The sequence below is a fragment of the Syzygium oleosum genome, unplaced genomic scaffold (assembly GCF_021117445.2).
Source record: "Syzygium oleosum isolate NSW1041296 unplaced genomic scaffold, Sole_v2.1 Sole_v2.10, whole genome shotgun sequence".
NCBI lineage: Eukaryota > Viridiplantae > Streptophyta > Magnoliopsida > Myrtales > Myrtaceae > Syzygium > Syzygium oleosum.
Window position 1 is genome coordinate 7,006,301 of NW_026607494.1, and position 27,672 is coordinate 7,033,972.

At 40.4% G+C, this 27,672-nt stretch overlaps 4 protein-coding genes and 1 long non-coding RNA gene across 7 annotated transcripts in view; 1 reads left to right on the plus strand and 4 right to left on the minus strand.

Moving 5' to 3' along the window:
• Positions 1-160: 160 nt before the first annotated feature.
• Positions 161-27,672, minus strand: part of LOC115688874 (membrane-associated progesterone-binding protein 4) — a 32,664-nt gene continuing 5,152 nt past the window's right edge. Inside the window, exons 6-8 of one of the 2 annotated variants that reach the window (XM_056315114.1) lie at positions 1,643-1,691; positions 819-991; positions 161-595 (exon numbers count right to left, since the gene is read on the minus strand). In XM_056315114.1, coding sequence (XP_056171089.1) covers positions 428-595; positions 819-991; positions 1,643-1,691 — 390 coding nt within the window. In that variant the 3' untranslated portion in view covers positions 161-427. Of the gene's footprint in view, positions 596-818; positions 994-1,642; positions 1,692-27,672 lie in introns of both variants that reach the window. The other variant, XM_056315113.1, reaches the window with a different exon arrangement.
• Positions 8,169-10,727, minus strand: LOC130139043 (monooxygenase 1-like). Its single transcript, XM_056315110.1, has 6 exons — positions 10,548-10,727; positions 10,157-10,303; positions 9,750-9,800; positions 9,283-9,451; positions 8,925-9,153; positions 8,169-8,750 (listed from the first exon to the last, which is right to left on the minus strand). The coding sequence occupies exons 1-6, from the start codon at positions 10,631-10,633 to the stop codon at positions 8,233-8,235; spliced, it is 1,200 nt and encodes a 399-aa protein (XP_056171085.1). The 5' UTR covers positions 10,634-10,727; the 3' UTR covers positions 8,169-8,232.
• On the minus strand, positions 12,280-14,651 carry LOC115669415 (monooxygenase 1-like). Of its 2 annotated transcripts, XM_056315108.1 has the most exons (6): positions 14,466-14,651; positions 14,074-14,220; positions 13,892-13,942; positions 13,436-13,604; positions 13,078-13,306; positions 12,280-12,903 (listed from the first exon to the last, which is right to left on the minus strand). In XM_056315108.1, the coding sequence occupies exons 1-6, from the start codon at positions 14,549-14,551 to the stop codon at positions 12,386-12,388; spliced, it is 1,200 nt and encodes a 399-aa protein (XP_056171083.1). In that variant the 5' UTR covers positions 14,552-14,651; the 3' UTR covers positions 12,280-12,385. The 2 variants fall into 2 exon arrangements, with proteins under 2 accessions (XP_056171083.1, XP_056171084.1); XM_056315109.1 differs by lacking the exon at positions 13,892-13,942.
• LOC130139044 (uncharacterized) lies at positions 19,534-20,448 on the minus strand. The gene is made up of 2 exons (XR_008817286.1): positions 19,817-20,448; positions 19,534-19,674 (listed from the first exon to the last, which is right to left on the minus strand). It is a non-coding gene; the product is annotated as an uncharacterized LOC130139044 (long non-coding RNA).
• Positions 23,851-27,258, plus strand: LOC115667483 (uncharacterized). Its single transcript, XM_056315106.1, has 3 exons — positions 23,851-24,459; positions 25,591-25,791; positions 26,557-27,258. The coding sequence occupies exons 1-3, from the start codon at positions 23,866-23,868 to the stop codon at positions 27,031-27,033; spliced, it is 1,272 nt and encodes a 423-aa protein (XP_056171081.1). The 5' UTR covers positions 23,851-23,865; the 3' UTR covers positions 27,034-27,258.

Consider the following 27,672-nt stretch of genomic DNA (forward strand, 5'->3'; position numbering starts at 1 on the left):
ACCGTTCGTTTGGCCCATGGCACTTTCCGACTCTCCTGTTTTGCCTATGTAGTTTTCATTGTGCTTCAACTACACCTTACAGAATTATTCAGTCTTAAAAATGCTGTTAATCAGTTTGGTCATGCTGTTAAGAGTGAAAATAACGACACCAAACACTATAGGACCAAACAAAATGCAGGCGTTGCAAATGAACTTGATCGAGTGAAGTTAACATGTAGAGACAATATGATGAACTATAAATTCAACTCAAGTGAGTGTAAAATCCTGACTTTTGTTCTTTGAAGAAACCCGTCATTGATGTGCGGCTGCAATATATGTGCTTTGGTGTAGACATTTCTATCTTCTATAGCGTCATGAACATTTCAAGCTCAATGTTTACACTACAAAGAGAAACATCTGTTATGCACGGATCATGCAAAATCCCAACTCAGACAACGCTGGTCTTAGCAAGGTAGTCACATCCTTGATATACTTCCAACCCTGGATTGTTCAGCTGGTCCTCTGTAAAGCAGGCACAATGCTTGCTCATCTTCCCCGTCAAAGCAATCTCTTGAGGTCTCTGTACCAATCTTGGGAAGCCAACGTCACACCAAACCTGACAAATAAGGAAAGATGTTGAAAAAAAAAACGGAACATTTAGATCATCAGAAATGATGCGCAAGCAGTCATGCACGCTTCAGCGGCTTGAAATGCCTATGGGTATTGCAAAAATGATGACGTGTTTGCTTTCGTCCGACACAGCACACAAAGAAATAGAATCTGTATCATGATCTAGAGGTTGTTAAAGTAGACATCTGAAGTCATCCAACTTGACATACCTGTCCTCCCTCGTCCTGACTCCATCTGGAATTGCAACTAGGCTGCTTAGCTTCTTCTTTCTTCTGCTTTTCCATTAATTGCGCACCTCTAGCGGCCTTAGCTTCAACTCCTTTCAAATATTTTGTGGGGTTCCCTTGGCTGTCATAATAACGGCCGACTAACTTGCCTACATATCTGATGACATAAGGAAAACATATAAGAGACTTCCACACAAAAGAACTTTTGGTTTAATTAAACCGAAATTATTATGGCGACCACTACATTAGATAACAAAAGTTGGGTATAATCTCTGCATTTTGCAAAATTACAATTACCCACTTTCTTGATCCATGAACCCACCCAAGGGCCAAGGTTCAAGCCATTACCACTCACCTCTTCCATTCCAAGTGAAAAAGATGACAGAGAGTATATCTTGAACCCACATAAGGGCCAAGGTCAAGACGTTCTTAATTACTCTGAGACCTCCAAATAGACATTCAAGCAAAGTATTGCAGTGAGATATAAAACTCGGCAAGCCCCATGAAACTTTTGAACACCCTCTTACAAAAGTCATATTCAGGTGAAAATCTTTTCTACAAGATAAAGTGGTGTGAATATACCTCCTAGGGAAGAAAAAGTAAATTGATCGAACAAATAAGCTACCCCGAGTCCTCAATTCTCAGCATCAAAGCACTCTCTGTGATTTTCGGATTAAATGGTTTTTCATTCTTCTATCAAAGGAAGTATGTTATGCAGAAAATCTCGACCTATAATACATGCAGACTTTAAGTGCACAGAATAAGAAGCTACTAGTAAATCTAAGAATGTAGCATATACTAAACTCATGTGTAACTTCTAAAGTAGAAGTCCCTCCAATCAACTACACTCTTCACCTGCACAAAATGGCAAAGTAGAATCAAAGAATGACCACTATCGGATAAGCATGGACAGCGACATGATTTTTTAGTTCGATTGTTGTAGCATACATGTCTGCATAGATTCCCCAAGTACCAATGAAGCCAATTCCTCGTCGAGTAAGGTTTGGGTAAGATACAGGTCTTCGGCAACTCAAGTGAACAAGATTACAATCCAAAACATAATTCCGACTAAAGCAGCACCATACTTGAGGAAATGACAAAGTTCATTTTTTTATCTCAAAAATTACTTTGGTGCTATCAAATAGCTTTAAACTAAGTACATAAAAAACAGAAGAAAAATTTGTGAGCTGCTATAATACATGTAACAATACAGGTGCAACTAAGTGTTGACTGTGGCAATGTGTAGAAGATTTTGACTATTTTTGAATTTTAATGCCCGATGCTCATATGCTCGTCTTAGAGTCCTTTCTGTTTCGTGTCCTTTTGGTTGCCAATCACACAACCTTAAAGACCTTCTTAAGCACAGTTACACTTGCACCAGCTAAAGCAAAGGTCTATCTGACGAGGTGAGTCGCTGCAAATTCATGAGCCCAAGACAACAATTTGGAGTCCAAAATAATGTTAATTACCTCAGAGCTGGATAGATCACGCAGCGAGTCCGTAAGTCCTTCTCCTAAATGAAACAATACAAGCACACAAAGAATAAATGTAAATAGAACTGGAAGTTTTGGAAACTATAATTTAAATATGTCAGAGCAAATTATCATCTCTCGATTTAGACTCCATAAACTATGTCATTTACTGAGACTAGTACTCGGATGAGGATGAGGATGAGAATGAAGAAACCAAACTGATACTTGTGCAACTACAGACTGAAACTTGAAAGAGAAACAGTTAAGGCCCTACATAGTGAAGGCAGAGCTAATAAAGCCTAAAAATACAAATTATCCACATAGAGTGTTAGACTTATTATCCTCTCTTAGGTAAAAGAAATAGATATAAATCATTACCTTTAGGAATGCCTTGCTTTTTATTATCATGAAATCTTATACCAGATGAGAAAGAAGAAAAGAGGTCAAAAGAACCCAGAATTTTTATTATGTGGGCACCAACCCATTTTTTACCCATGAATTCTTTCATTTAACTGCAATACAGTATTCATACTGAAAGGAAAGATCACTATTACCTGTAAAGTTTCCTGAAACAAATGCTCGGGAGGCGTCTCTGAGTTGACCAAGGCAACATGTCAAGACTGACATCAGTACGTGAGTCACAGGTGAAAGAAATTCAAGATCCTATAGCAAAATGCTAACAGATAGGGTTTTAACTGAATTAGAGGCTTGCCCAAAAGTAAGAATTGCAGCAGATTTTGCCAGAGCATCCAGTATCATTACCAATAACTCCCATAACAAATAGAGCTCTCGAGTATCATGGTCAAAGCAATAGAAACACCAACTTTTACAGGTAAATTACATAGGTTTCGCGCTAAAGACATAATGTGGACTTCCCTGACAAGCCAGTCTGAATCAGTGCATAAAAGCGAGAATCATTTGCAATCATTTACTTATTGAACTAACCCAGAAAACTTTCATTAAGAGATCATACTTGAGGTTTTCGTTTCTGCAAATTCTTATCCTGTGAGTTCTGCTACATCATTATCAAGGAGTACCCTCCGTTGGTACGAACAATCTTTCTACTCTTCAGCCTTAAAGACAATTTTCGTATGGAGATTGGATGATAATATATACTATAATGATGAAATCTACCTAACATATGCCAATAGATAAAATCCTCAACACACGAAATGTGATTGTTCTGCCTTAAATTTTCTCTGAATAATTCAATCCGACTATAATTAACAACGTAATTTTAAAGTAGCATCCTCAATTGTACAGTCTTCAGGTAGAAAGGAGATGGATTCCCCTCTTTCCAAAAGATACTAAAGTAATATCCTTTATGCGATTGCAGATGCCCTGAATGCGTTCATCATGTAAGTTAACAATAATAGCCAATATTGCCTGATGTTGATAGTTTCTTCTACAAGCAGCGTCCAATACACTTGCATCCACAAGCAACAAGATACAGAGCCCAAATCGAATCACATACCTTCCAGCAAAATGACGGTAGCCTCCTCCCACGCCATAGTGTGACTTTCCCTTTGTTACGTCAAACACTGAACTGGTCCAAGATAACATGATACCAATCTCAAATGAGTAGGAAATACTAAATCAGCATCACAAACTACATGCTTCTTGATTTTGATATGAGAAAAGCTATTCTTTGATTTTCCTGTCTGTGTTTGCTACATTAAAAACCCTCAAAATCACACAACTCGGTTTTTTGAAACATTGTCTCATTCTCTCAGCGAAGTGCATGTGATTGTTCTACGCATAGAAATCTAAGTGGTTCCATTATTAGTTAATATCCAATTATATCATAATTCTCCTGTTCTTCAAGAAAAAGTAAGACCCACTCTGTCACAGTGGCAATTCCTTCGTTTGAGCAATCATAACAAGTTCTCAAACTTCACGATTTCAAGAAGTATAACAGGAGAGGATTTTCCAGAATGAAGTCAACATATCTCTACATAACAAAACTAGCTATTCATCTGATCGGATCATACGAACATCCCCTGTAGTAAGTAGAGAATCATTGTCACCAGATAGCTAGACAAATGTTTTGAACCCAAGTTTAATCGGTTGATGCTGAAGAGGAAACATAAATTGACAATTTTGAGGAATCCCACGTTTCTTTTTCTTTATAAATAAGCAGAATCCCACGTTTTGATATTCATTAAGAATTGAACAGACGAGTATATTCCTTCGGATACAACATCAGAGAAACTGAGAGTCTGAGACATACAATTGCAATGAGAGAGAGAGAGAGTACCCAAGAATTCCTAGAAGAATAGGTAAAGCCTCATCAGTCCCATTATACAAAGCTAGTTCTTCAACCGTGAACACCCGCTATGATATCATAACACAATCTTCGAGACTCTTATACTTGGTTGCTATGATATCATAACACAATCTTCATGACAACATGTAGTGACGATTTATGATTACAACGGAGATAACGTAGCAATGCCCAATTTTGATATAGCTTGTGGAGAATTTTGATTGGGGTATAAGCATTTCCTAAAGTGATTGCAACGCGTTATATCGATGGCTCGAGGTGTTCAGTTAGTCCGTTCATGTTATCAGGTGAGGTCTGATTACCATGATATAATGAAGCCCTCGATAGTTACCGGTTGATGTATTCGTTACATCTTCTTTTTTGTTGCGCGAAAATCCAGTGATAGATCGAAAGTCAAAAAAGGATGCAAAAAAGAGGAAAGGGAGAAATGGCTACGAAAATTCGGATGAATAGCTCGCGAAATGGAATACGTTCAAGAGCTGGAACACACGCTAAATGTTTGTTGAAATTCAAGGACTAACGTGCAAGCATGAGCATTATTAATTAGAGAAACGAAGGCAACGCCTGATGTTCAACGAGGTTCTTTTGCCTCTTCGCCATTTGCCGCACGTGAACAACGTTTGACAATGGTTCCACATGGCACGTGCGCAATTCCTCGGGCAAAGGGCTCTCCCCCGTTCCGTCAATTACCAGATGTAGATCCTCCCAATTCGAGGGCAAGTTCATGTGCAATCGCTCTCAAATGCTAAATCGCCCACCAAGAGAAGGCCCTAATTTTTGTGCCGTCGCCGTCGCGGCTGAGCCGCCTCAATTGCTGCATGTCCTAACAAAGTGGCGTGCGATGATTGATTGGTAGGCTGCCAATCTATTCCGATATCCTTTTTTCGATATATTTAAAGAAAGAATTCTCATAATTAATACTTATTTTGAGTGATAGAAGAATGGACAGCTGATCTGATAAGCGTGATAGAGATTATGAGTGCCAGCGGGCTTTGGGCAACAAAAACACAGTGCAAATTGATGATAGTTGTTGTGCATAACTCCGGATGCATTACAATAATGTGAAGATTCAAGTTGAAATATGTTAATGCAGAATGACACTTGCATTGAGGTGAGCATGCCTAAGGCTGGAGCTCGCACGTGCATATGCATATGTGAATTGTGTCAAATTAGTCCATTTATTTTGCTTTTACAATGAATATTAGTCTATATGTGAATTGTTCATGTCTCCATGCCATTGAGCAAGTGCCATTTTTACTAATTCCATTCTAACAAGAGTTGAATTGATACTCCATACTAACTGCCTCCTCGCGACAAGAACAATTCTCTACAGTCAAGAAGTAGACTTGTCATAACGAGTCATAAACCAATTTCTTAATCCATATTTAATGAGCTGAGTTGTTATATGTAGTAGTTATATTTAGTATAAAGGTCATAAATAGGTTTAGATTGGCAAAGCCCAAAACGATATGGACGTTAAATGGGTTTACAATTTGCTTACACTCAACCTACTTCTATAACTCTCTCTTCAATCTTTCTCACCCTCACTTGATCTCGCGCTTGCCACTCTGCACTCTCAATTCGGTTTGGGTATGAGTTTTATTAAATTGGGTTAAATATATAAGTGTTTTAGCAGAACGGGCCGGGTCGGGTCGGATCGAGTATGTGTCACTAGATTTGTATTGCATGAAAATTGATCAAAACGAATGAAATAGGTTAATTTGGGTCGGACTATTTTCATTCCAACCCAAACCTGACCCGATCCACCCATTTGATGGGTTTAGTCAAGATGATGCAAACATGTTGATGATCCTGTAAATTGAAGACCAATTTAACCAATCTAAAATATTTTGCCTATAAAATGGTGAGTTAAAACTGCGGTTGGAATATTAAAAGGTTTTCTACTTTTTTCTTCCTAAAAGTAGCCTAGTTACTTGAATGTGGATCTGTATCAAAACTCAAGATGTTAAATTATAGATATGATGGAATTTATCTTAATTGGACTTTTCATCACATTAGACACTTTTGTAAACGTAGGAATCGCAGATTAATACTTGGTTTTAATTTAAATTTTCAGGAGGTTTTGGGAAAAAAATGTGACGAAAGAAATTAATTTTTCATTGAAAAATAATATCGAGACCGGTTTTTTAACTAAAATCAAACATAAGGACTAAAGTTGAACATCACAAAAGTACAAGGACCGAAAGTGTAATATTCTAGAAATCCGTACATGTAGGCACCACTACCACACAACTAGACGGAAGATTGAATGCGGTCCCTAAAACTTGTCATTGGAGATAAGTTCCAGGACCAAATTGTGCCGAATTCTGCTTGGATCGTACCGATTGCAGAATCCCATAAAATTCGGTGCAGCGGCCGAGTAAAATCAACACTCAACGACGTAATTGAAAGACCAACAAAAGTATACCATCCAAGCCCGTCGTGACTTGCGAATTCCACTAACTATCCCGATCATCGGCGACGGATCATAGGGCCGTATGAAAATGGGGACACGTCGGCCGACTCCCTTCGCCGGAAAACGTCGATCGGGACCGTGAACATGTGCTGCTCGTGGAAGTTATCGAAAAGGATTTCATGTCACGATGTTTGGCGTGCGGCTTCTGACTTTCTAGCTTTTGCAGTTCGGACCGAACACAACGAATCTCAGCCTCACGAACCAGAAAGAGAAACTGACAAGAAAAGAAAAGAAGTAGAAAACAACGAGAGATATTTTCTTAGGTACGAGGGAGGAGAGATTTGCATGGAAAATGTGAATTTTCTTTTCTGGGAAAAAGTTGGGACTAGTCAAGGAGCTATTTTTCTTTTTCTGAGGGAGGTCGTTGTATTGGTTGTGGTACCTATTCTTAGGCCCCAAGTCACATGTGCCCTTTCTGTTTGACCATTTCTGTTCTAGAGACGTGCAAAACGGATTACCCAAATCGGGAATCGCCCAGACCGGACCGAACTAGCCGGTTGGGTCCGGTTCCCGGGAGTGTCAGTCCGGTTCCCGATTCCTAAAAGTGGAACCGGTATCCGGGCGGTCCGGTTCCAAGTTTCAAGGGGAAATCGGACCGACTACATATTTTTTTTTATTTTTCAAAAAAATTAGTAAAATGTGAAATAAATCTTAAGTGAATTTTATTGACATAAATTCATTGACAAAAATTAGTAAAATGTGAACTAAGCCCTAAGTAACCGGTTTCATTGAACCGGTCCGGTCCCCAGTTCCCGATTTTGAGAAGCGGGAATCGATCGCCCATAGTTTTATTCACTTACGAATAAATTATGTCCAACGAAAATTAAAATACTTGGATCTAGTAAAGAACGAAGTTGACAGAATAATAAGGAGATAATTACCAAAAAAGTAAACATTTTAATTTAACCAATTTAGTCTTAAATCTTTCGACAACTCTGCCCGTATCTTGAATGTCGGCGTATGACTGGCCTGACAACTTTGCCGCGATTTAGCCAGGGGCGGAGGTAGAAATGGCCCTCCCTCGTTCGCCAGAGCCAATTTTGCATGAAAACGAAATGTCTACTGAATAAATCAATACAACACTAATTAAAACAGCCAAGGACACAAATCAAGTATATTAGAGCAAATCCGAACAAGAAGCAGCAAGAAGAACGTTCCGAGGGTTCACAGTCGGCCGCAGTCGTATCGCGTGTGGCCGAGCCGGTCTCGGAAGAACAAAATTATCACCAATATGCAGATCAATTTCGCAACCAGCGAGGTCGACTCGAGCAGCGACCCGATAGTGTAGGTGTTCGCAGACAACCGGACGAGCCTCGTCCTCCGTTCGCTTATATAGCTGTCCAATGCGCCACCTATTTTTTCCCTGCTTGATTCCCCGTGGTCTAGGGAAGCCATACGCGGCGCTAAGCATCGAGCTAGGACGATCGCGTCTTCTAATGCAGCGGACCCGCCTTGTCCTAGGAACGGGCCCATCACGTGCATGGCGTCCCCGGCAACCGTCACGGTTCCTTTCCTAAAGCTTCCGAGTAGCACGTCCCACGGCGCACGGTACCTCGTGCGTGTCAGGGACAACGAATCGGGCTCGCTGTTCTCGATCATCTCCAGGATTTCTGCTGGAAAGCCAAGCATTGATTCCACGGTCGATCGCTTGATCAGATCAGAGTTCTTTGAGATGGTTGAATCTGTCAAATGATGACACAAAATCATCACAAAGATTGAGTTTTCTACGGCAAATTTGCTGATCAACAAGCTATAACGAAGTTGCAGACAACATGGCTATCACCAAAAAACCAGTTGAAGAGAACATGGAGGATTACATGAATCTTGGAAGAGAATGGCACGAGAAAAGGAGTTACCTTGATGTGTCCACGGTCGGGCTATGAACCAGTAGACCGACTTATCGTCGAGTGGGATTCTTCCGAGAAAAACACGATTATGGTTTATCGTGACAAAGTCGTGAGGGTAACCGTGCCCGTCCGGATAAACTGTGAACCCCCTCACGTTGCATGTGGGTGACATTCTTGGCGGCCTCAAATCTAGAAAGTTAGCGACCTCGGAGTTCACTCCGTCGCATCCGATCACCACCTGTGAAATCCACAATGAGAGACTGATCACGCAGTTGTTCAATTTCGACATGTTCTAATAGTGTTCTATCCGCTTCCGATCGTAGTTTCTTGTCTAAATGCACCAAGCACGATATATGAATCGAGATACCTTAGCTTTGATGACACCACCGTCGTGTAGCCGGATGATAGGATATGAAGTTTGAGGATCCATTTCGATGGTCAGTACTCGGCTTCCGAAGCGTATTGTCCCGCTCGGTAGATCACCGGCTAAAGCTTCCAAGAGAAAGCTGCGTCTCAAGCATCGCGCTTCTCCAAGCCTGTGAGCAATCAAGAAGGAAAGGGAACTTAGTTTCGACGAGCATCCGTTACTTTCGCCTCGTTCTGATTTCAGCAATTTCTTAGTATAACATAAGGTCAGTCCACATCCTAATTCTGCAGATTGGTTCAATCAATATGAGAGCATGCGCCAGAGATTTCAGCGTAATTCATATTGCGAACGGCTTCTGCGGTTCAGCTGAATTTCGAAGCTACTTTTGCCAGCAAGAATGGGTGCTTTATTTAGCTCCATCAGATTGTAACACCACATATGTCGAAGAAGAAAGAGCAAGAGCATACCCGATAGTAACCTCCTTCAGAGTAGTATTGTTGATCGATACATCGCGAATTCTGGCGACACAAACACAAGTACGTCAATTTACATGCATAAACACTAGGGCATTCTTCATTTCGACCGGAAATTTCGATCATTTCACTCAATAACGTGACAATATTTGTTGGGATACGCATCGATCAGGCTTAATTACAAGGCTTAGTGCACTAGACTCGTTCATTTATGCAGAAAACAGGACAACAAGAAAAGGCTTCCAACTCATATTATCCTCTTAAGATGGACAAGCCGCTCAAGTTCAGTCGAGTAAATAGAGGCCGGCCTAAGGTGAAATCCCATATGCTCATATCGTATTGTATTGTCGCCATAACGTGATAGAATGGCTCGAGTTCACTGCGGGAGAAGTAGTGCTTACCCTTTGAGAGGAAGCGAAGTTTGTCTGAGCTTCGACCCAACCCTGAGCTGATCGAGCGCGCGCCAACCGTTAGTCTGAATGCTGATAGTTGTCCCGGTGGCCCGAAGAGCATCTGACCGTTCAAGAACCAGGCTGCTAATCCCCTTCCTGTGGCCAGTGGAAACCAAGCATTGCACAAATATGAGCATAAGAACACTTTAGCTCGCAACAATTGCAAATTACACGTCCATGCCTCAGATATCGTTTGACGGGAAGATGAGCCAATTCTTTAGAGATGATAATAGACAGGCGATTACGTCAGCATCGACTGGTGCAGGCGAAAACTGACCGTGCAACGGCAAATTAAAACCAGCAAAAATCACAAGATCGAAAGGGTATGATTCTAAATGACCTGTGAAGAGCAAGTGCAGTGGCTAGGCCACAGATGCCACCACCAACAATGACTATGCCACTATGTTCTGCCTCTGCTGTTGCCATGATGCCTCCTCCCACAATTTCTCAGCTCAGTCACTAATAACTCTCTCTCTCTCTCTCTCTCTCTCTCTCTCTCTCTCTCTCTCTCTCTCTCTCTCTCTCTCTCTGCTGAATTTTGCATGGACACAGTTTCCATTCCATGGAGATTTATAGGAGTGGAAGGAGAAGGTTCAAGTTTAATACATGCTTCCACGCGCAATAGAAAAGTAGCCAGAAACGCGCTTTCATACGTACAATCGAAGTCCAAAATGTGGTCCCACATTGCAGGAACCAACGCAGGTCAAAGGCGTACATGCTCGCTTCCTTCGTTGCTCCTTCCGTTGACTTGTGATCAAGAGAAAAAAATGACTGGGGTTCGTGCGCGTGCTCATCTGCCGGCGGTAGAAATAATAACAATCCGTGCGATGGATTCAGTGATCAAGAAAAAAGGGCTCGCGTGCAGCAACTAGACACCCGATATAAGTTCGAATTCCTCACGGGGCCAGCCGAACGCAAAGGGTTTGCCGTTCAGGCCGCCGCTCCGAGTCGTGATCCGCCCGGTTTCGCGAATCATAGCTGGCAGGCTCGTCCGTCGCCGAGCCAAGTCGGAGATCGGCTCTGAACATAATTTTTGTATGAAGGAATTCAATTACATGAGATTGGGAGGAAGACCTGTGCATGGTAGGTTTCCGAGAAAGTTCTTGTGTCTTTCTCAACATACGAGGAGGGGAGTTATGTTCGTCAGCGTATACGACATTTACCTAGCATTTTAAAAGGGACTATACTTAGGAAAAAGAAATTCCAGAAAAAGACATGAATTGCTTAAACACCAAGGAATCAGGTCCGAGTGATTGGGCAAAGGCTAAGGAAAGGTCAAACTGACTTTCTAGCTTTTGCAGTTCGGGCCGAACACAACGAATCTCAGCCTCACGAACCAGAAAGAGAAACTGACAAGAAAAGGAAAGAAGTAGAAAACAACGAGAGTGGTCGTTGTATTGGTTGTGGTACCAATTCTCAGGCCCCAAGTCACATTTGCGTTTGACCATCTCTGTTCTAGAGATGTGCAAAACGGACTACCCAAATCGGGAATCGCCCAGACCGGACCGAACTAGCCGGTTGAATCCGGTTGGAGTGTCGATCCGGTTCCCGATTCCTAAAAGTGGAACCAGGTATCAGGAGTCCGGTTCCTGGTTTCGGGAAACCGGACCGACTACGTATATTTTTTTTTATTTTTCAAAAAAAATAATAAAATGTGAACTAAACCTTAAGTAAATTTTATTGACATAAATTCATTGACAAAAATTAATAAAATGTGAACTAAGCCCTAAGTGACCGGTTTCAGTGAACAGGTCCGGTCCCCAGTTCCCAATTTTGAGAAGCGGGAATCGATCACCCATAGTTTTATTCACTTACGAATAAATTATGTCCAACGAAAATTAAAATACTTGGATCTAGTAAAGAACGAAGTTGACAGAATAATAAGGAGATAATTACCAAAAAAGTAAACCTTTTAATTTGGTCAATTTAATCTTAAATCTTTCCACAACTTTGCCCGTATCCTGAATGTCGGCGTATGATTGGCCCGACAACTTTGCCGCGATTTAGCCAGCGGCTGGGTAGAAATGGCCCTCCCTCGTTCGCCGGAGCCAATTTTGCATGAAAACGAAATGTCTACTGAATAAATCAATACAACACTAATTAAAACAGCCAAGGACACAAATCAAGTATATTAGAGCACATCCGAACAAGAAGCAGCAAGAAGAACGTTCCGAGGGTTCACAGCCGGCCGCAGTCGTATTGCGTGTGGCCGAGCCGGTCTCGGAAGAACAAAATTATCACCAAAATGCAGATCAATTTCGCGACCAGAGAGGTCGACTCGAGCAGCGACCCGATAGTGTAGGTCTTCGCGGACAACCGGACCAGCCTCATCCTCCGTTCGCTTATATAACTGTCCAATGCGCCACCTATTCTTTCCCTGCTTAATTCCCCGTGGCCTAGGGAAGTCATACTCGGCACTAAGCATCGAGCTAGGACGATCGCGTCTTCTAATGCGGCGGACCCGCCTTGTCCTAGGAACGGGCCCATCACGTGCATGGCGTCCCCGGCAACTGTCGCGGTTCCTTTCCTAAAGCTTCCAAATAGGACGTCCCACGGCGCACGGTAGCTCGTGCGTGTCAGGGACAACGAATCGGGCTTGCTGTTCTCGATCATCTCCAGGATTTCTGCTGGGAAGCCAAGCATAGATTCCACGGTCGATCGCTTGATCAGATCAGAGTTCTTTGAGATGGTTGAATCTGTCAAATGATGACACAAAATCATCACAAAGATTGAGTTTTCTACGGCAAATTTGCTGATCAACAAGCTATAACGAAGTTGCAGACAACATGGCTATCACCAAAAAACCAGTTGAAGAGAACATGGAGGATTACATGAATCTTGGAAGAGAATGGCACGAGAAAAGGAGTTACCTTGATGTGTCCACGGTCGGGCTATGAACCAGTAGACCGACTTATCGTCGAGTGGGATTCTTCCGAGAAAAACACGATTATGGTTTATCGTGACAAAGTCGTGAGGGTAACCGTGCCCGTCCGGATAAATTGTGAACCCCCTCACGTTGCATGTGGGTGACATTCTTGGCGGCCTCAAATCTAGAAAGTTAGCGACCTCGGAGTTCACTCCGTCGCATCCGATCACGACCTGTGAAATCCACAATGAGAGACTGATCACGCAGTTGTTCAATTCCGACATGTTCTAACGGTGTTCTATCCGCTTCCGATCGTAGTTTCTTGTCTAAATGCACCAAGCACGATATATGAATCGGGATACCTTAGCTTTGATGACACTACCGTCGTGTAGCCAGAGGATAGGATATGAAGTTTGAGGATCCGTTTCGATGGCCAGTACTCGGCTTCCGAAGCGTATTGTCCCACTCGGTAGATCACCGGCTAAAGCTTCCAAGAGAACGCTGCGTCTCAAGCATCGCGCTTCTCCAAGCCTGTGAGCAATCAAGAAGGAAAGGGAACTTAGTTTCGACCGAGCATCCATTACTTTCGCCTCGTTCTGATTTCAGCGATTTCTTAGTCCACATCCTAATTCTGCAGATTGCATGGTTCAATCAATATGAGAGCATGCGCCAGAGATTTCAGCGTAATTCATATTGCGAACGGCTTCTGCGGTTCAGCTGAATTTCGAAGCTACTTTCGCCAGCAAGAATGGGTGCTTTATTTAGCTCCATCAGATTGTAACACCACATATGTCGAAGAAGAAAGAGCAAGAGCATACCCGATAGGAACCTCCTTCAGAGTAGTATTGTTGATCGATATATCGCGAAATCTGGCGACACAAACGCAAGTATGTCAATTTACATGCATAAACACTAGGGCATTCTTCATTTCAACCGGAAATTTCGATCATTTCACTCAATAACGTGACAATATTTGTTGGGATACGCATCTAGTGCTTACCCTTTGAGAGGAAGCGAAGTTTGTCTGAGCTTCGACCCAACCCTGAGCTGATCGAGCGCGCGCCAACCGTTAGTCTGAATGCCGATAGCTGTCCCTGTGGCCCGAAGAGCATCTGACCGTTCAAGAACCAGGCTGCTAATCCCCTTCCTGTGACCAATGGAAGCCAAGCATTGCACAAATATGAGCATAAGAACACTTTAGCTCGCAACAATTGCAAATTACACGTCCATGCCTCGGATATCGTTTGACGGGAAGATGAGCCAATTCTTTAGAGATGATTATAGACAGGCGATTACGTCAGCATCGACTGGTGCAGGCGAAAACTGACCGTGCAATGGCAAATTAAAACCAGGAAAAATCACAAGATCGAAAAGGGTATGATTCTAAATGACCTGTGAAGAGCAAGTGCAGTGGCTAGGCCACAGATGCCACCACCAACAATGACTATGTCTCTATGTTCTGCCTCTGCTGCTGCCATGATGCCTCCTCCCACAATTTCTCGGCTCAGTCACTAATAACTCTCTCTCTCTCTCTCTCTCTCTCTCTCTCTCTCTCTCTCTCTCTCTGTGCTGAATTTTGCATGGACACAGTTTCCATTCCATGGAGATTTATAGGAGTGGAAGGAGAAGTTCAAGTTTAATACATGCTTCCACGCGCAATAGAAAAGTAGCCAGAAACGCGCCTTCATGCGTATAATCGAAGTCCAAAATGTGGTCCAACAGTGCAGGAACCATCGCAGGCAAAAGGCGTACATCCTTGCTTCGTTCGCTGCTTCCTTCCGTTGACTTGTGAACAAGAGAAAAAAATGACTTCATGCGTGTGCTCATCTGCCGGCGGTAGAAATAATAACAATCCGCGCGATCGATTCGGTGATTAAGAAAAAGGGCTTGTGTGCAGTGACTAGACACCCGACATAAGTTCGAATTCTTCATAAGGCCGGCCAAATGCAAACGGTTCGCCGTTCAGGCTACCGCTCCAAGTCGTTATCCACCAGGGTTCGCGAATCATAGCCGGCGGGCTCATCCGTCTCCAAGCCAAGTCAGAGATCGGCTTTGAACATAATTTGTATATGAAGGCATTCAATTACTTGAGATTGGAATCTTATTTGTGGTCGTCAACGGCTTGGTAGGAAGAACTGTGCATGGTAGATTTCTGAGAACGTTCTTTTGTCTTTCTCATCGTACGAGGAGGTGAGCTATGTTCGTCAGCGTATACGACATTTACCTAGCATTTTAAAAGGAACTATATTTACGAAAAAAAAAATTCCAGAAAAAACTTGAATTGATTAAACACCAAGGAATCAGGTCTGAGAGATTGGGCAAAAGTCACGGAAAGATAAAAGTGAACTGTTTTTTTTTTTTTCCGGTGAAGCAAAATCGAATCGAATTGAATCGCATGATTAGGCCGGGTCGGTTCGGTTCGAACGCTTCATTTCTCATTAATCCTGTTGTTTTAGTTTAACCTGATTTTTTTAAAATTTTTGTCATGTTAATTGATGAGTGCTATAGAACGAGGGAATTTTCCAAAATGTAACTAAAAATTGAAAATTTTTCTTTTCTGATTGCTGAGCATCGTTCATTTTTCTAAAACTAGGGTTTTGTTTTTTGGGACTCGTGAAAAGTCAAAAATAAATTTTTTTGTACTTTCTTATCAAATTCTCCCGTATGATTCAAATGTTAAAAACTATTATAAAATATATATGGAGGTTTTCAGTATTGACATTTACATATTATCAAAATTTCAGATATTTAAAACTAAAAAAATTCAAAATACGTGCAATGTAAAAATGAGAAGGAAAGAAATAAAAAAAGTCAAAATTAAAAAGCTACCCCTGACAGACTCTTAATTTCTGAGTTGTACTATCATGACAAGTAAAAGAGCGAAAATTAGAATATAAAACGTAACAATACTTACTTTTATACGTCAATATGAATTGACATATTTTTAATATAATTTAGTTATTTGGTATTTAGAATCAAAATCAAGATACACGAATTACAAACACGACCAATACATTATCCCGAGTTCCTAACCTCAAAGCTTTTTTTCACCGTAAGTCGAATAATTCGGCATTCTTCATTGTTCATGTTGAGTCTCAATAAAACATGTTGATCCGTTTTTTATATAAAAAAGAAAAGAAAAGAAAGTAAGCGTAGGTGATAACTTTGTAAATGGCATAAGAAAATATTAAAGAAACATGAAAAGTTCTATGGAGAAAATCTGAATTAGTCATGGCTCAAAAAATTAATAGGATCAATTAAAAATTGACATGAATTTTATTTAATTTATTTCATAACTCAGCCTTTAATTATTAAAGGAAAAAAATTGATTGTAATGGAAAAAGGATATGAATGAATAAATTCATGCCAATTTTTAAATCGATCAGATTGATATTGTGAGCGTCGACTAACTCAGATTTTCTGCCTAGAAGTTTTCATGTTTCTTGTTATTTTGTTTCGCTATTTACAAAATTATCACCTATGTTTATATTCTTTAAATATAGTAATAAGACCTAGGGGTGTTTACATTATATTTTAATACTGTATTTTGCTACTAAGGTATTTGTTACTTTGATACGTGAAGTTTTCAATTTTTCGAAAACTGGAAAAGAACCACACTAAAATACAAGAAATCTTTTCTTACTATGCAATTCTTGCCTTGTTCTTTAACTTTGTAAGGGAAAATATATACATATATATTTATATATATCATCCATCATTCATATGTAAAATAGAAGTATATGAACGTCAAGAACATATCAATATGAGCGGATGACTCCATACTATAAAGTTATCATGTACTCAATAATATTTGTCGCTACTTCGTAACTGGCATCTAATACATGCTTTTTAATATACATTTTACACCTTCAATTTATCAAATCACACCCATTTTTCAAGTTCAAAAGATTTTTCTTGCAAATTCTTTAAAGTTATAGCAAAACAATCGCTTTGTTAATTTTTTTTTATTTTGTACTGAATAGGGCATTTACTTGTGACGTGTACGCACTTAAATGGAAAATTCAAGTTTCGGTTCTGCCTTTTAGTTATATGAGGATAATTAATTTGGACTATAGTTTTTATAATTCTTTGCCCATTTTTTGTGAGAAATCTGTAATCTGGGCCAAAATTATATAGTAAGGGAAATTTGTGACCAAAATTATATGGTAAGGGAAATTTGTGGCCAGTTGATCAATTTTAGACATGCGTTATGCTAGCAGCACTGTATTACCGGAACGGACCGAACTGGCAAGTTGGATCCGGTTCCCGGGAGTGTCAGTCCGGTTCCTGATTCCTAAAAGTGGAATCGGTATTCGGGCGGTCCGGTTCCTAATTTCAAAGGGAAATCGGACCAACTACATTGCCTAGCATTTTGAAAGGGACTATATTTAGGAAAAAGAAATTCCAGAAAAAAAATATGAAATTCATGTTTGACCTGAACGTACCGGTTTAATTGGTAGGTTTCCGAGGACGTTCGTGTGTCTTTCTCAACGTACGAGGAGGGGAGTTATGTTCGTCAGCGTATACGACATTTGCCTAGCATTTTGAAAGGGACTATATTTAGGAAAAAGAAATTCCAGAAAAAAACATGAATTGCTTACACAGCAAGGAATCGGGTCCGATTGATTGGGCAAAGACTAAGGAAAGGTCAAACTGAAATGTTTTTTCTTTTTTTTTTCAGCGAAGCAAAATCGAATCGAATCTCATTATCATGCCGGATCGATTCGGTTCGAACGCTTCGTTTCTCGTTAATCTTGTTGTTTTTAGTTTAACCTGAATTTTTTTAAAATTTTTATTATTTTAATTGATGAGTGTCGTAGAACGAGGGAATTTTCTAAATTTTTTAAATGTAACTGTACTGAAAATTGAAAAATTTTCTTTTCTGATTGCTGAGCATCGTTCATTTTTCTAAAACTAGGGTTTTGTTTGGTGGGACTCGTGAAAAGTCAAAAATATATATACTTTTTACTTTCTCATCAAATTCTCCAATACGATTCAATATAATAAAATATATGGTGGTTTTTAGTATCGACATTTACATATTATCAAAATTTCAGATATTTAAAACTAAAAAAAGTCAAAGTACGTATAATGTAAAAATGAGAAAGAAAGAAATAAAAAGAGTCAAAATTAAAAAGCTAGTCCGGACAAACTCATAATTTGTGAGCTGTACTATCATGACACGAGATAAAAGAGCGAAAATTCGAATATGACCCGACATAACAATACTTACTTTCATATGTCAATATTGACATATTTTTAGTGTAATTTAGTTATTTGGCAGGTAGAATCAGAATCAAGATACACGAATTACAAACACAACCGCAACACGTCATCCTAAGTTCCCAACCTCTAAAGGCGCTTTTTCACCGTAAGTCGAAGAATTAAGCGTGCTTCTCAAGACATTGTTCATGTTGAGTCTCAATAAAAGTATAAAACCTGCCGATCCGTTTTGATATATATAAAAAAAAAAAAAAAAAAAGTAGGCTTAGGTAGGGGTGTCAATGGGTCGGATCGGGTCGGGTTTTCATTATACCCGACCCGACCCGAAACAATGAATATGTGTGCTTAGCCCGACCCGAAACAAGATCCGAACATGATATAGCCACACAATCGGGGTCGGTTCGGGTCATGTTCGGGTCGGGTCGGGTTCGTGTTTTGGAAAGAGGGAACACCAAATTAGATATATAGACCAAAGCTCTCAAGAATGCTCTATTGGCAATAGCTTTCGTTATGCATAGATATATAGACCAAGACACACGGGAACACGACTCAATCGCCAAATTAGTAGAAGCTAAGTAAGTCGAACAATTTATGCTATTTCACGTATATTTGAACATTATTCGAAGAAAAGGAGTTCCAAGTTGGCACGATGCTGCCCCCTCACCACAATAAATTCAAAGAACGGTGAACAGAGAGCAAAGAAGTACACTGAGCCATCTCTTCACAAGTTCGTCTTCCAATATTCACTCAAAAACCCAATACCGGCAGCATTGGAGTAGCTCCACTCTAAAGGAATTGCCAGAAGGCATTGCACCGTTGTTTTTCCCTATGACCTCTTCATTATGCACAGGAAATCAAACCAGTGACCAAGATTCTAGACATGCAACTCACATTAACTATCATATCATGAATCACTTGAGGCAGAACTGGCCTCTGCAGATTTTTTTTCCCTTTGTTTCTCCCTTTTCTTCTTGTTTCTCAATGCATTCTTGCTCAACGTTCTGTTATAAAAAACCAACCAGCATTGTGAATTAGGGGCTGTATTAATCACGTAAAGGACAATGTAACAATGAACGAAACGTGTAAGCATCCAGATGGGTTCCTCATTCTGTTGAACAGAGATCAGTCAAAACATGGTCATCCCACAAACAGATGTTGCCTTAAAATCACACCACAAGGTGGTGCTAGCTTAAGTCCCACTAGCAGAGCGAAGATCAGCTGCTAGAACAACAAGAAGTACACAAAAAATTGAACTGAGAAAACTCTCGATACAATCACACACCTTTTAATTCCATTCATCACGCAACAAAGAGGGAAAAGAGAAAAGCAAATGCCAGCAAGGTAAGAACAGGACTTTCAACAAAGGATGGCACTTCCACTTCCAGTTGAGAAGCCAAACCAAACTCGAGAATTCAACCCACACCAGCACAGGTAAAAGCAATGAAAATAGGGCACGACCCAAGTCGCAGAGAGCCGGAATCACCCACGAATACAAATGCGGGAGACTAGAGCAACCCAACTCACCCGGACCGAAGACTGAACGCCGGTCGAGCGCCTGAACCCAGATGAGGGGAGCCGAAGCCGAGACCAACCCAGAACCGCAAACGATCCGATACAGGGGAGGAGAAGCCGGAGGCGGAGATTTTAACGCAAAATCTCAAGGCACACGTTCGATTCGACTGACCTCTCTCTTCTTCCTTCGCTCCCTTCCTCGCAGATTTACCTTCGTTGAACAGAGAACTTCTGGTCACGAACCCATGAGAATATTTCTGGAACACTGCAGAACCCTACTTCGCCGACTTGGTGATGCCAGCCGCAATCAGGGTGGCGCCGGCGGCGAAGACGCCGATCGTCGCCGCCAGTTGCCTTTACGTCGCACTACTCGGTTGCAGATCCGGAGCTCTGGAAGAAGATGACAGATCGCGTCACACTATCACGATAAACAAGGTTTGGGGCAGGCTTGGAGCAAGAAGAACAAATGGCTCTTGTTTGTTTTGGGTGGGCTTGTTTCGGACGGGTTCGGGTAGATCCAAAACAAGCTTAAGCCTTGTTTATACTGTTACCCAAACAAGTTAAGGCCAACCCGACCCAATGCGAAAATTCCTTGTTCGGGTCGGGTCGGTTCGGGTCGGGTCATGTTTGAGCGGGTATTTTTGACACCCCTAGGCTTAGGTAATAACTTTGTTAATGGTATAAGAAAATAATAAAGAAACATGAAAAGTTCTATGGAGAAAATCTGAATTAGTCACGGCTCAAAAAATTAGTAAGATCAATTTAAAAATTGACATGAATTTATTTAATTTATTTCATAACTCGGCCTTTAATTATTAAAGGAAAAAAATTGATTGTAATGGAAAAAGGATGTGAATGAACAAATTCATGCCAATTTTTAAATCAGATTGATATTGTGAGCGTCGACTAATTCAGATTTTCTGCCTAGAAGTTTTCACGTTTCTTGATATTTTGTTTCACCATTTACCAAATTATCACCTATACTTACATTCTTTAGTTATAGTAATAAGACCTAGGGGTGTTTACATTATTTTTTAATACTGTATTTTTCTACTAAGGTATTTGTTACTTTAGTACATGACTCGTATGTGCACCGACTCTCATTTTTTAGAAACTGAAAAAGAAAAACCACTCTAATGTACGCGAAATCTTTATTTAATATGCAATTCTTACCTTATTATTTTAACTTTTTATGGGAAAATTATATCTCTATATCATCTGTCATCCATATCAAAAATGGAAATAAATAAATGTTGAGAACATTTCTTTATAAACTTGTCATATACTCAATAACACTTGGTCTCTAATTCAGAATTGAAATATAATACATATTGTTTAATATAGATCTTACACCTATTCCAATACATATTGTATAATATAGATTTTACACCTTAAATTTATCAAGTCACACCCATTTTTCAAGTTCAAAAGATTTTTCCTGCAAATTCTTTAAAGTTTTAGCAAAACAATCGCCCTGTTAATTTTTTTTTATTTTGTATTGGATAGGGCATTTACATGTGACGTGTACGCACTTAAATGGAAAATTCAAGTTTCGGTTCTGCCTTTTAGTTATATGAGGATAATTAATTTGGACTATAGTTTTTATAATTGTTTGCCCATTTTTTGTGAGAAATCTGTAGTCTGGGCCAAAATTATATAGCAAGGGAAATTTTTGGCCAGTTGATCAATTTTAGACATACGTTATGCTAGCAGCACTCTATTATTTTATCCTGGGTACAATTCTAAAAGGATATGTAATTAAATTAGCAAATTTTTAGTGTCATTTTCTTTATAACAGTCAAGCCAATGGATTTTTTGCTAAGGGAATCACCATTGAGAATTTTGCGGGGCCAAGGATGCATCAAGCCGTGGCTTTTCAGAGCAGCTCGGAAAGTCGACGTTCTTCAGGTCAGCTTCTTGAGATACCAAGACACGCTGTAACATTGGTCTTCACCTGTATCACAACTGCAATGTATACGGCATGGTGGATTTTGTGTTTGGAAATACGGCAATGGTTCTCTAGAATTGCAGCCTGTACAAGAAAGCCATAGGAGAAATGGATGAGGGGATTCGTGGTGACAAAGGACGGTTCTGGTAGTTTCACTTCATCCATGAGCCACTCCGATTAGCTTTGGTTGATTAAATCCATTGCAACAACACCCAAATGTGCTAAATTCTTTTTCAACTTGAGCAAATTTTTGAAATAAAATCCAAAGAGAAACCATTCAAGCACATGAAAACACGACACATTGCACGACTCACGCACAAATCCTGCTCGAACCTTGCACAAATTCGGTACGAACCTTGCACGAATTCTGCTCAAAATTTATCGTTTCAAATTATTCCGATACCAATCCACTACTAAACATGGTAATTCACCATTTCGATTACCAAATAGTTCATTCAAATTATTTTATTCCAATTAAACGAACGAGGGTGAAATCATCTTGGACTATACATAATTATGGAATGTTTTTCTCTTTTCTTTCAGGAAGTTTACAAGAACCATTCATAACTTTCCTCTAATTCCAAAACATACACGTTGCGTATTACAATTATGAGACCACACAGTTATTAAAAATGTCTCCCACTTGTTCTACAATTCTCCTAGACATTTTTGGTAGGAGTGTCACACAACACAAATCAAAGTTATTTAAACCTCATTTTATGTTACTATTTTTTTCCAAACATGGCTTCAAGTTCAAAATCATATTTGTGCATCCAGGTCTTTTCTCTCCTAGGTTCTAACGTATGATTTCTGGGTATATTCTAGGAGCTCGTGCGTCTATTTTCAGTCCAATGTGCTATTAATGTCTCTATCGTCTTCTTTTTGTTAAACCTTTATTGTTTTGTACAGGTTTGTGATGGTATATTTGGAGTATGTGTTGTGCACAGTAAAAAGACCAATGTCATATTAGTAGGTGACAGGATTGGGAAGATGTTAATCAAGGGCAATTGGAACTACGTCAATGGATGGAGGACTTACCATTCGGGCACTGTCAATGAGTTCTTGAATCTCAATTCTATGATCAAATGGAAGTAATATATCAATTTCATATCCAAAACTAAATAGCTCTACTTATTATTCGGCTATCGTCAGTTTTTTCGCAAATAATTAAATGAAATATGCTTGTCCTTTAGTTATTATCTTATAATTCTTCTATTGTGATAGAAAAAAGAATTAATTCAAGCCAATTTTAGATTGATCCCGTTGATATTGTGAGTCATGGCTAATTCAGATTTTCTCACTGGAACTTTTCATGTTTCTTATTATCTTGTTGTACCATTTACAAAGTTATCACCTAGCTTTACTTTCTTTTGATGTTTTTACTTTGTCGTTTATGCAATTTTTGTCTTATTCTTTTAACTTTTTGACAAAAACTGAAGAATATTGGAAGAATTTATTGGATTGCTCTAATTTGTGCGCATGTACATAAGTATATTTACAGTACAAGGAAGAAAGACAGAAACAGGAAAAAAGGAATATACAAAATTACATTTTCCTATTTTACTTAACCAATTACGGATTGACCGCATCAATTAGTTCGTAATCAGAATCGGTATCACAATCAAATCCCTTCATATCTCCAATCATATATATCTCCAACACTTTTTATTGCCAATAATATTTATTATCATCTACCATTCATGTCTCAAAGATTTATTTTGCAAATCCTTTTAAGTCATAGCATAAAATGATTCTGTTAATTTTTTTACTTTGTACTGGATGGATAGGCCATTTACTTGTCACATGTATGCTTTTCGAATGGATAGTTTAAGTTCTAGTTTTGACTTCGAGTAATACCGGAATAATCAATTTGAAAAAATAAAAAAATATATCGACATGTGAATTTATAATATAAATATGTTACTTTCTCGTAATCTTTTTGAAATGATATAACATTTTAAATTTGGTGAAGAAAGAACGAAATAATAATATATACTTCTAAATATACGAATTCGCATGTCTACGGCCGTACGTTTGAAAACGCATTGAAAGAAAGGGGCGGGAAAGACGATGCACTAGAAAAATGGAGCTATAAAAACCCTGAAACAAATGCAGAGATGCGAAAAATCACAGAAGGCGGACGATCGCGGCGTCTCCCGTCCGGCCGGCGAGACCATGAAGAGAGAACTCCGACAGATCATCGACCTCGACGACGGAGAGGACGCCGATTACGACTTCCTCTCCCAGGTCGCCGACGCCGAATCCCGCGCTCTCTCCTCGAAGGCCGCCGCCAAGCGCGCCAGGCCCTCCTTCACCGCCGCCGATGATGCCGGAGAAGTCAAGCCGCAGGTCAAAGGGGCGTACCTCGCGGCTCTGAGAGGGGACGACGCGACTGGCCGTTGGCGCGAGCAGCAGAGCAAGTCCGCCGGCGCGGGAAGCCGGCTCAAGGTCGTCGCGGCCGACGGCGCTAATGTTGGCGGCGATCGGTTAGGGCTCGGCGGCGGCGGCGGGGATAACGCGTGCTTCAAGTGCGGTAAGTTAGGGCACTGGGCGCGGGATTGCGATGGTGCTCCGGTCGGGGGAGGGGCGCAATCGAGCGAGCCTCAGAAGGCGTGTCCCTGCGGGCTGGGCGATTGCTTGGTTCTCACTGCGAATACTGAGAAGAACAGGGGCAGGAGGTTTTACAAGTGCCCTGTGAGAGAGGTACGCGTATTGATTTTCGCATACTGAAATGTTGATCAGCGAACGGAGATTTATGCTGAATGTTTGATGATCTGACAAGTGTGTTAGAACCTACAAACACTCGACATGGTTTATGCGGAAATTATTTTGCTATTCATTGAAAGCGTGTATGTTCCTTCCCGAGAGAAACTGGAGCTGTGGCTAGCATTACCATTGCACAGCATTTTGGTGTAGAAATTCTCCATAGGGTGTTCGAGAATTCCAGTTACAAGTCATGATTCGGGAAGCTTTACAAGAATCACGCAACAATCTGCAATGTTGCCAGCTGATCACTTGGCACAAATCTTTCGCAAGATGGCATCAATGCGGTGCTGCCTGTGTACCACTATAATCATTTCGACTGAACAATCAAGAAGATAAAAGAATGGCCAAAAACTTAAATGAGTTAACCAGTCCACATCGACTGTGGGAAGGGTTGGTGCGTCTTTCATTTGTGTTTGATAAAATCATGGGAGAAACACTAGTCTCAGTGTCCTCAACATCTATATTAATTTCTGCCAAAGTAGCCGAAAAATAGATACTGCAATCAGATTTTCTGATTCCTGAAGAGCTTATCTGTTGCCCATTGAAGCCTTGCCTCATTGTAGCTGAGTGACTGTTGTTTCTTAGCTTGAGTAATGGCCAACTACAATAGTTCTGCTTCCCTTTAATGTTTATCGAGCTCTGAATTAGCCGTGAACCATATTCTTCATACAAAAAGAGTTTGGCTCAATCCATGAAATTATTTCACAGATAGAGGTCTGGCAAGTTATTTCATCCTATTGGTTTCTACTGTCTTGAGAGGGTCTGGCTCGATTATATAAGAAAGCTTCTGTTTTTTTTTGGTCAGAAATAAGAAAGGTTCTGTTGCCTTTTGCACTAAAAGGGTCATGATTTTTTGTCCTTTCAGTCTCCTCCTCTCTCGTTTTCTTTTCATAACTCAAGTGTTACGCCAGCACACATATTCACAGTGTACTTGGTTTTCATTTAAGTAATTTCAGTGGAGATATTGTCATTTAGGCTGAAGCAAGTTTTAAGGATATCTTGAATGTCTCTAATCTGACAGTTGAGCTCCTGTCATTACTTCGTGGACTAATTGTTGCTTTTGTACAGGAAAATGGGGGATGTGGTTTCTTCGAGTGGTGCGATAATGCTTCTGGAGCAACCTACATGCCCAATATGTCTTTCGATAGTCGCAGCAGTTCTCAATTTCCAGATCTGTTATGCCCATGTGGGGCTGGGTCTTGCTTAATTTTAACAGCAAAAACGGGGAAAAATGTGGGGCAGCAATTCTATCGGTGTCCTGCCAATCAGGTATCACTCAGAGGTTTAATCCTCATAGATTTCCAATATTCTCCCTCACATATTAAAGTTTCTCTGCTTTTGCATTCTTTTTCCCTCTTCATTAAATTGTTCTTTCTGGAGTTTTGAGTTAAACTTGGATAAAACCATTGCTATTTTCACTGTGTCGTAGATGCGAGGCTTGTGACTCTTTCACCAGTTTCTGCATCAGCCTAACGGCCACAAGTCAGATAACTCCTGTTCAACATTTTTGCACACCACAAGTCAGATAACTCCTGTTAAAGATTTTTGCACATTCCAATTGAAAGTTCCACTTTTATCTCGAAACAAGTTACTCCCCTACCTGCAGTATGTCCTCCTCCAATATGACACAAGATGTGCCTAATCCCACTTGAGCAGACAGCAAAATATGAGGTGGGAGGAAATAGAAGCACTTTGGGGACTTGTTCTGCAGTTCCAACTTGAGAATAGGAAATGATTGATATTACAAATATTCGGTCGGCTTTTTTTTTTTTTTTGTGAAACATTAGTTCTGGTATTGGTGATATTAGCAGTTTTATCGGTCTTTCGTTCTTCTGGCACTGTTGAGGCTCTGTTGAATGACCTTGGACTCTTTTCAGATCTTCAATAGAAGTTGATGGCGGCAGCCTGATTAGCATCACCTAATTGGTTATTTAGAACTTCCATAAAGTGTCATATTACTTTCGGGACTCATGGGAGTACTTTTGACGAAATTTTGTGGTTTGTGAATCTTAGCTGTTGTCCATTTTCATGCAGGGAAGTTCCTGTGGTTACTTCAAATGGTGCAATTACCATACAGCGGTAGCTAGTCTTCCAGCAAGTGCCGGTAAGGTCTATAACAGCTTCAATGACATGGGCGGCAAAAGCTATGGCACACCAAGTGGATCGTCCTGTGTCAAGCGTGGTGAGGAGGGACATTGGGCGAAGGACTGCTCTTTGCCTGCACCTGACTATTCTTCCGCTTCAAGTGGAACTGGAAAGTCATCTGCACCGGGTTCTTGTTACAAGTGCGGCGAGGCAGGGCACTGGGCAAAAGATTGCCTTTCTCCTAACTACGAGGGGAGGAAGGCAATAACAATGAGCAAGGCAGGGCACTGGGCAAATGATTGCCTTTCTCCTAACAATGAGGGGAGGAAGGCAATAACAATGAGCAAGGCAGGGCACTGGGCAAAAGATTGCCTTCCTCCTAACAATGAGGAGAGGAAGGCAATAACAATGTGGCAGAGAAAGTAACTCTTTTCGCAGTCACACTGGATTGTTCAAAAGACGGGATTCTACCGTCTGATATTGCTCTCGTGCATACGTTTAAGGAACTTTATGCTTGCTCTAATTTGATGATTTTCTTCCCCTTGAAATTTCTAAAACTCTGCTGATTAGACCGACATGTTGCTTCCTTTCCTAAAAACTACAGCCGGAGAAGTGGCTTTTGAATGTTAATGTAAAGGTTTGTTTCATGCCTATTTGGAAGTAGCTTGAGCTTTTAATAATTGAAATGGCTTATTGAACTTGACATTGTGGGTACATGCAAAGTAGTGTTGTATGACAGGATTCGGTCATTGGACGAATACCTTTGCTCTTAGGATTCTCCAGTTGCTGTGTCTGCAACCATCCTCACTTATTTTAGAACTTGCCGAGACTCAGAGTTTTGATAGTTGGATATCATGTCTTTGTATACATGGTGTCATCCAGTGTTGGGATCTGACCCTCACTCATGTCACATTACGTCCTGAAGTCCCCTCCAGAGTCCTTTCTCAACCCATTGAAGAAGGTAAACAAGTCACGGTAACGACAGATTAATCCAGGTATAGTAGCACAACGTTATGCAACCAGTTTCACATCGCATTCACCGTTCGTTTGGCCCATGGCACTTTC

Bases quoted from the DNA above. Each gene is read 5' to 3' on its own strand.
- LOC130139043 (XM_056315110.1), bottom strand. From the start codon at position 10,633: ATGGCAACAGCAGAGGCAGAACATAGTGGCATAGTCATTGTTGGTGGT. The intron at 9,801-10,156 runs GTAAGCACTACT...TTGTGTCGCCAG, and splicing joins ACTTCGCTTCCTCTCAAAGG to AATTCGCGATGTATCGATCA. The intron at 9,452-9,749 runs GTATGCTCTTGC...GATTGCTCACAG, and splicing joins CTGAAGGAGGTTACTATCGG to GCTTGGAGAAGCGCGATGCT.
- LOC115667483 (XM_056315106.1), top strand. From the start codon at position 23,866: ATGCAGAGATGCGAAAAATCACAGAAGGCGGACGATCGCGGCGTCTCC. The intron at 24,460-25,590 runs GTACGCGTATTG...GCTTTTGTACAG, and splicing joins ACAAGTGCCCTGTGAGAGAG to GAAAATGGGGGATGTGGTTT. The intron at 25,792-26,556 runs GTATCACTCAGA...ATTTTCATGCAG, and splicing joins ATCGGTGTCCTGCCAATCAG to GGAAGTTCCTGTGGTTACTT.
- LOC115669415 (XM_056315108.1), bottom strand. From the start codon at position 14,551: ATGGCAGCAGCAGAGGCAGAACATAGAGACATAGTCATTGTTGGTGGT. The intron at 14,221-14,465 runs GTCATTTAGAAT...CATTGGTCACAG, and splicing joins ACTGCACTTGCTCTTCACAG to GAAGGGGATTAGCAGCCTGG. The intron at 13,943-14,073 runs GTAAGCACTAGA...TTGTGTCGCCAG, and splicing joins ACTTCGCTTCCTCTCAAAGG to ATTTCGCGATATATCGATCA.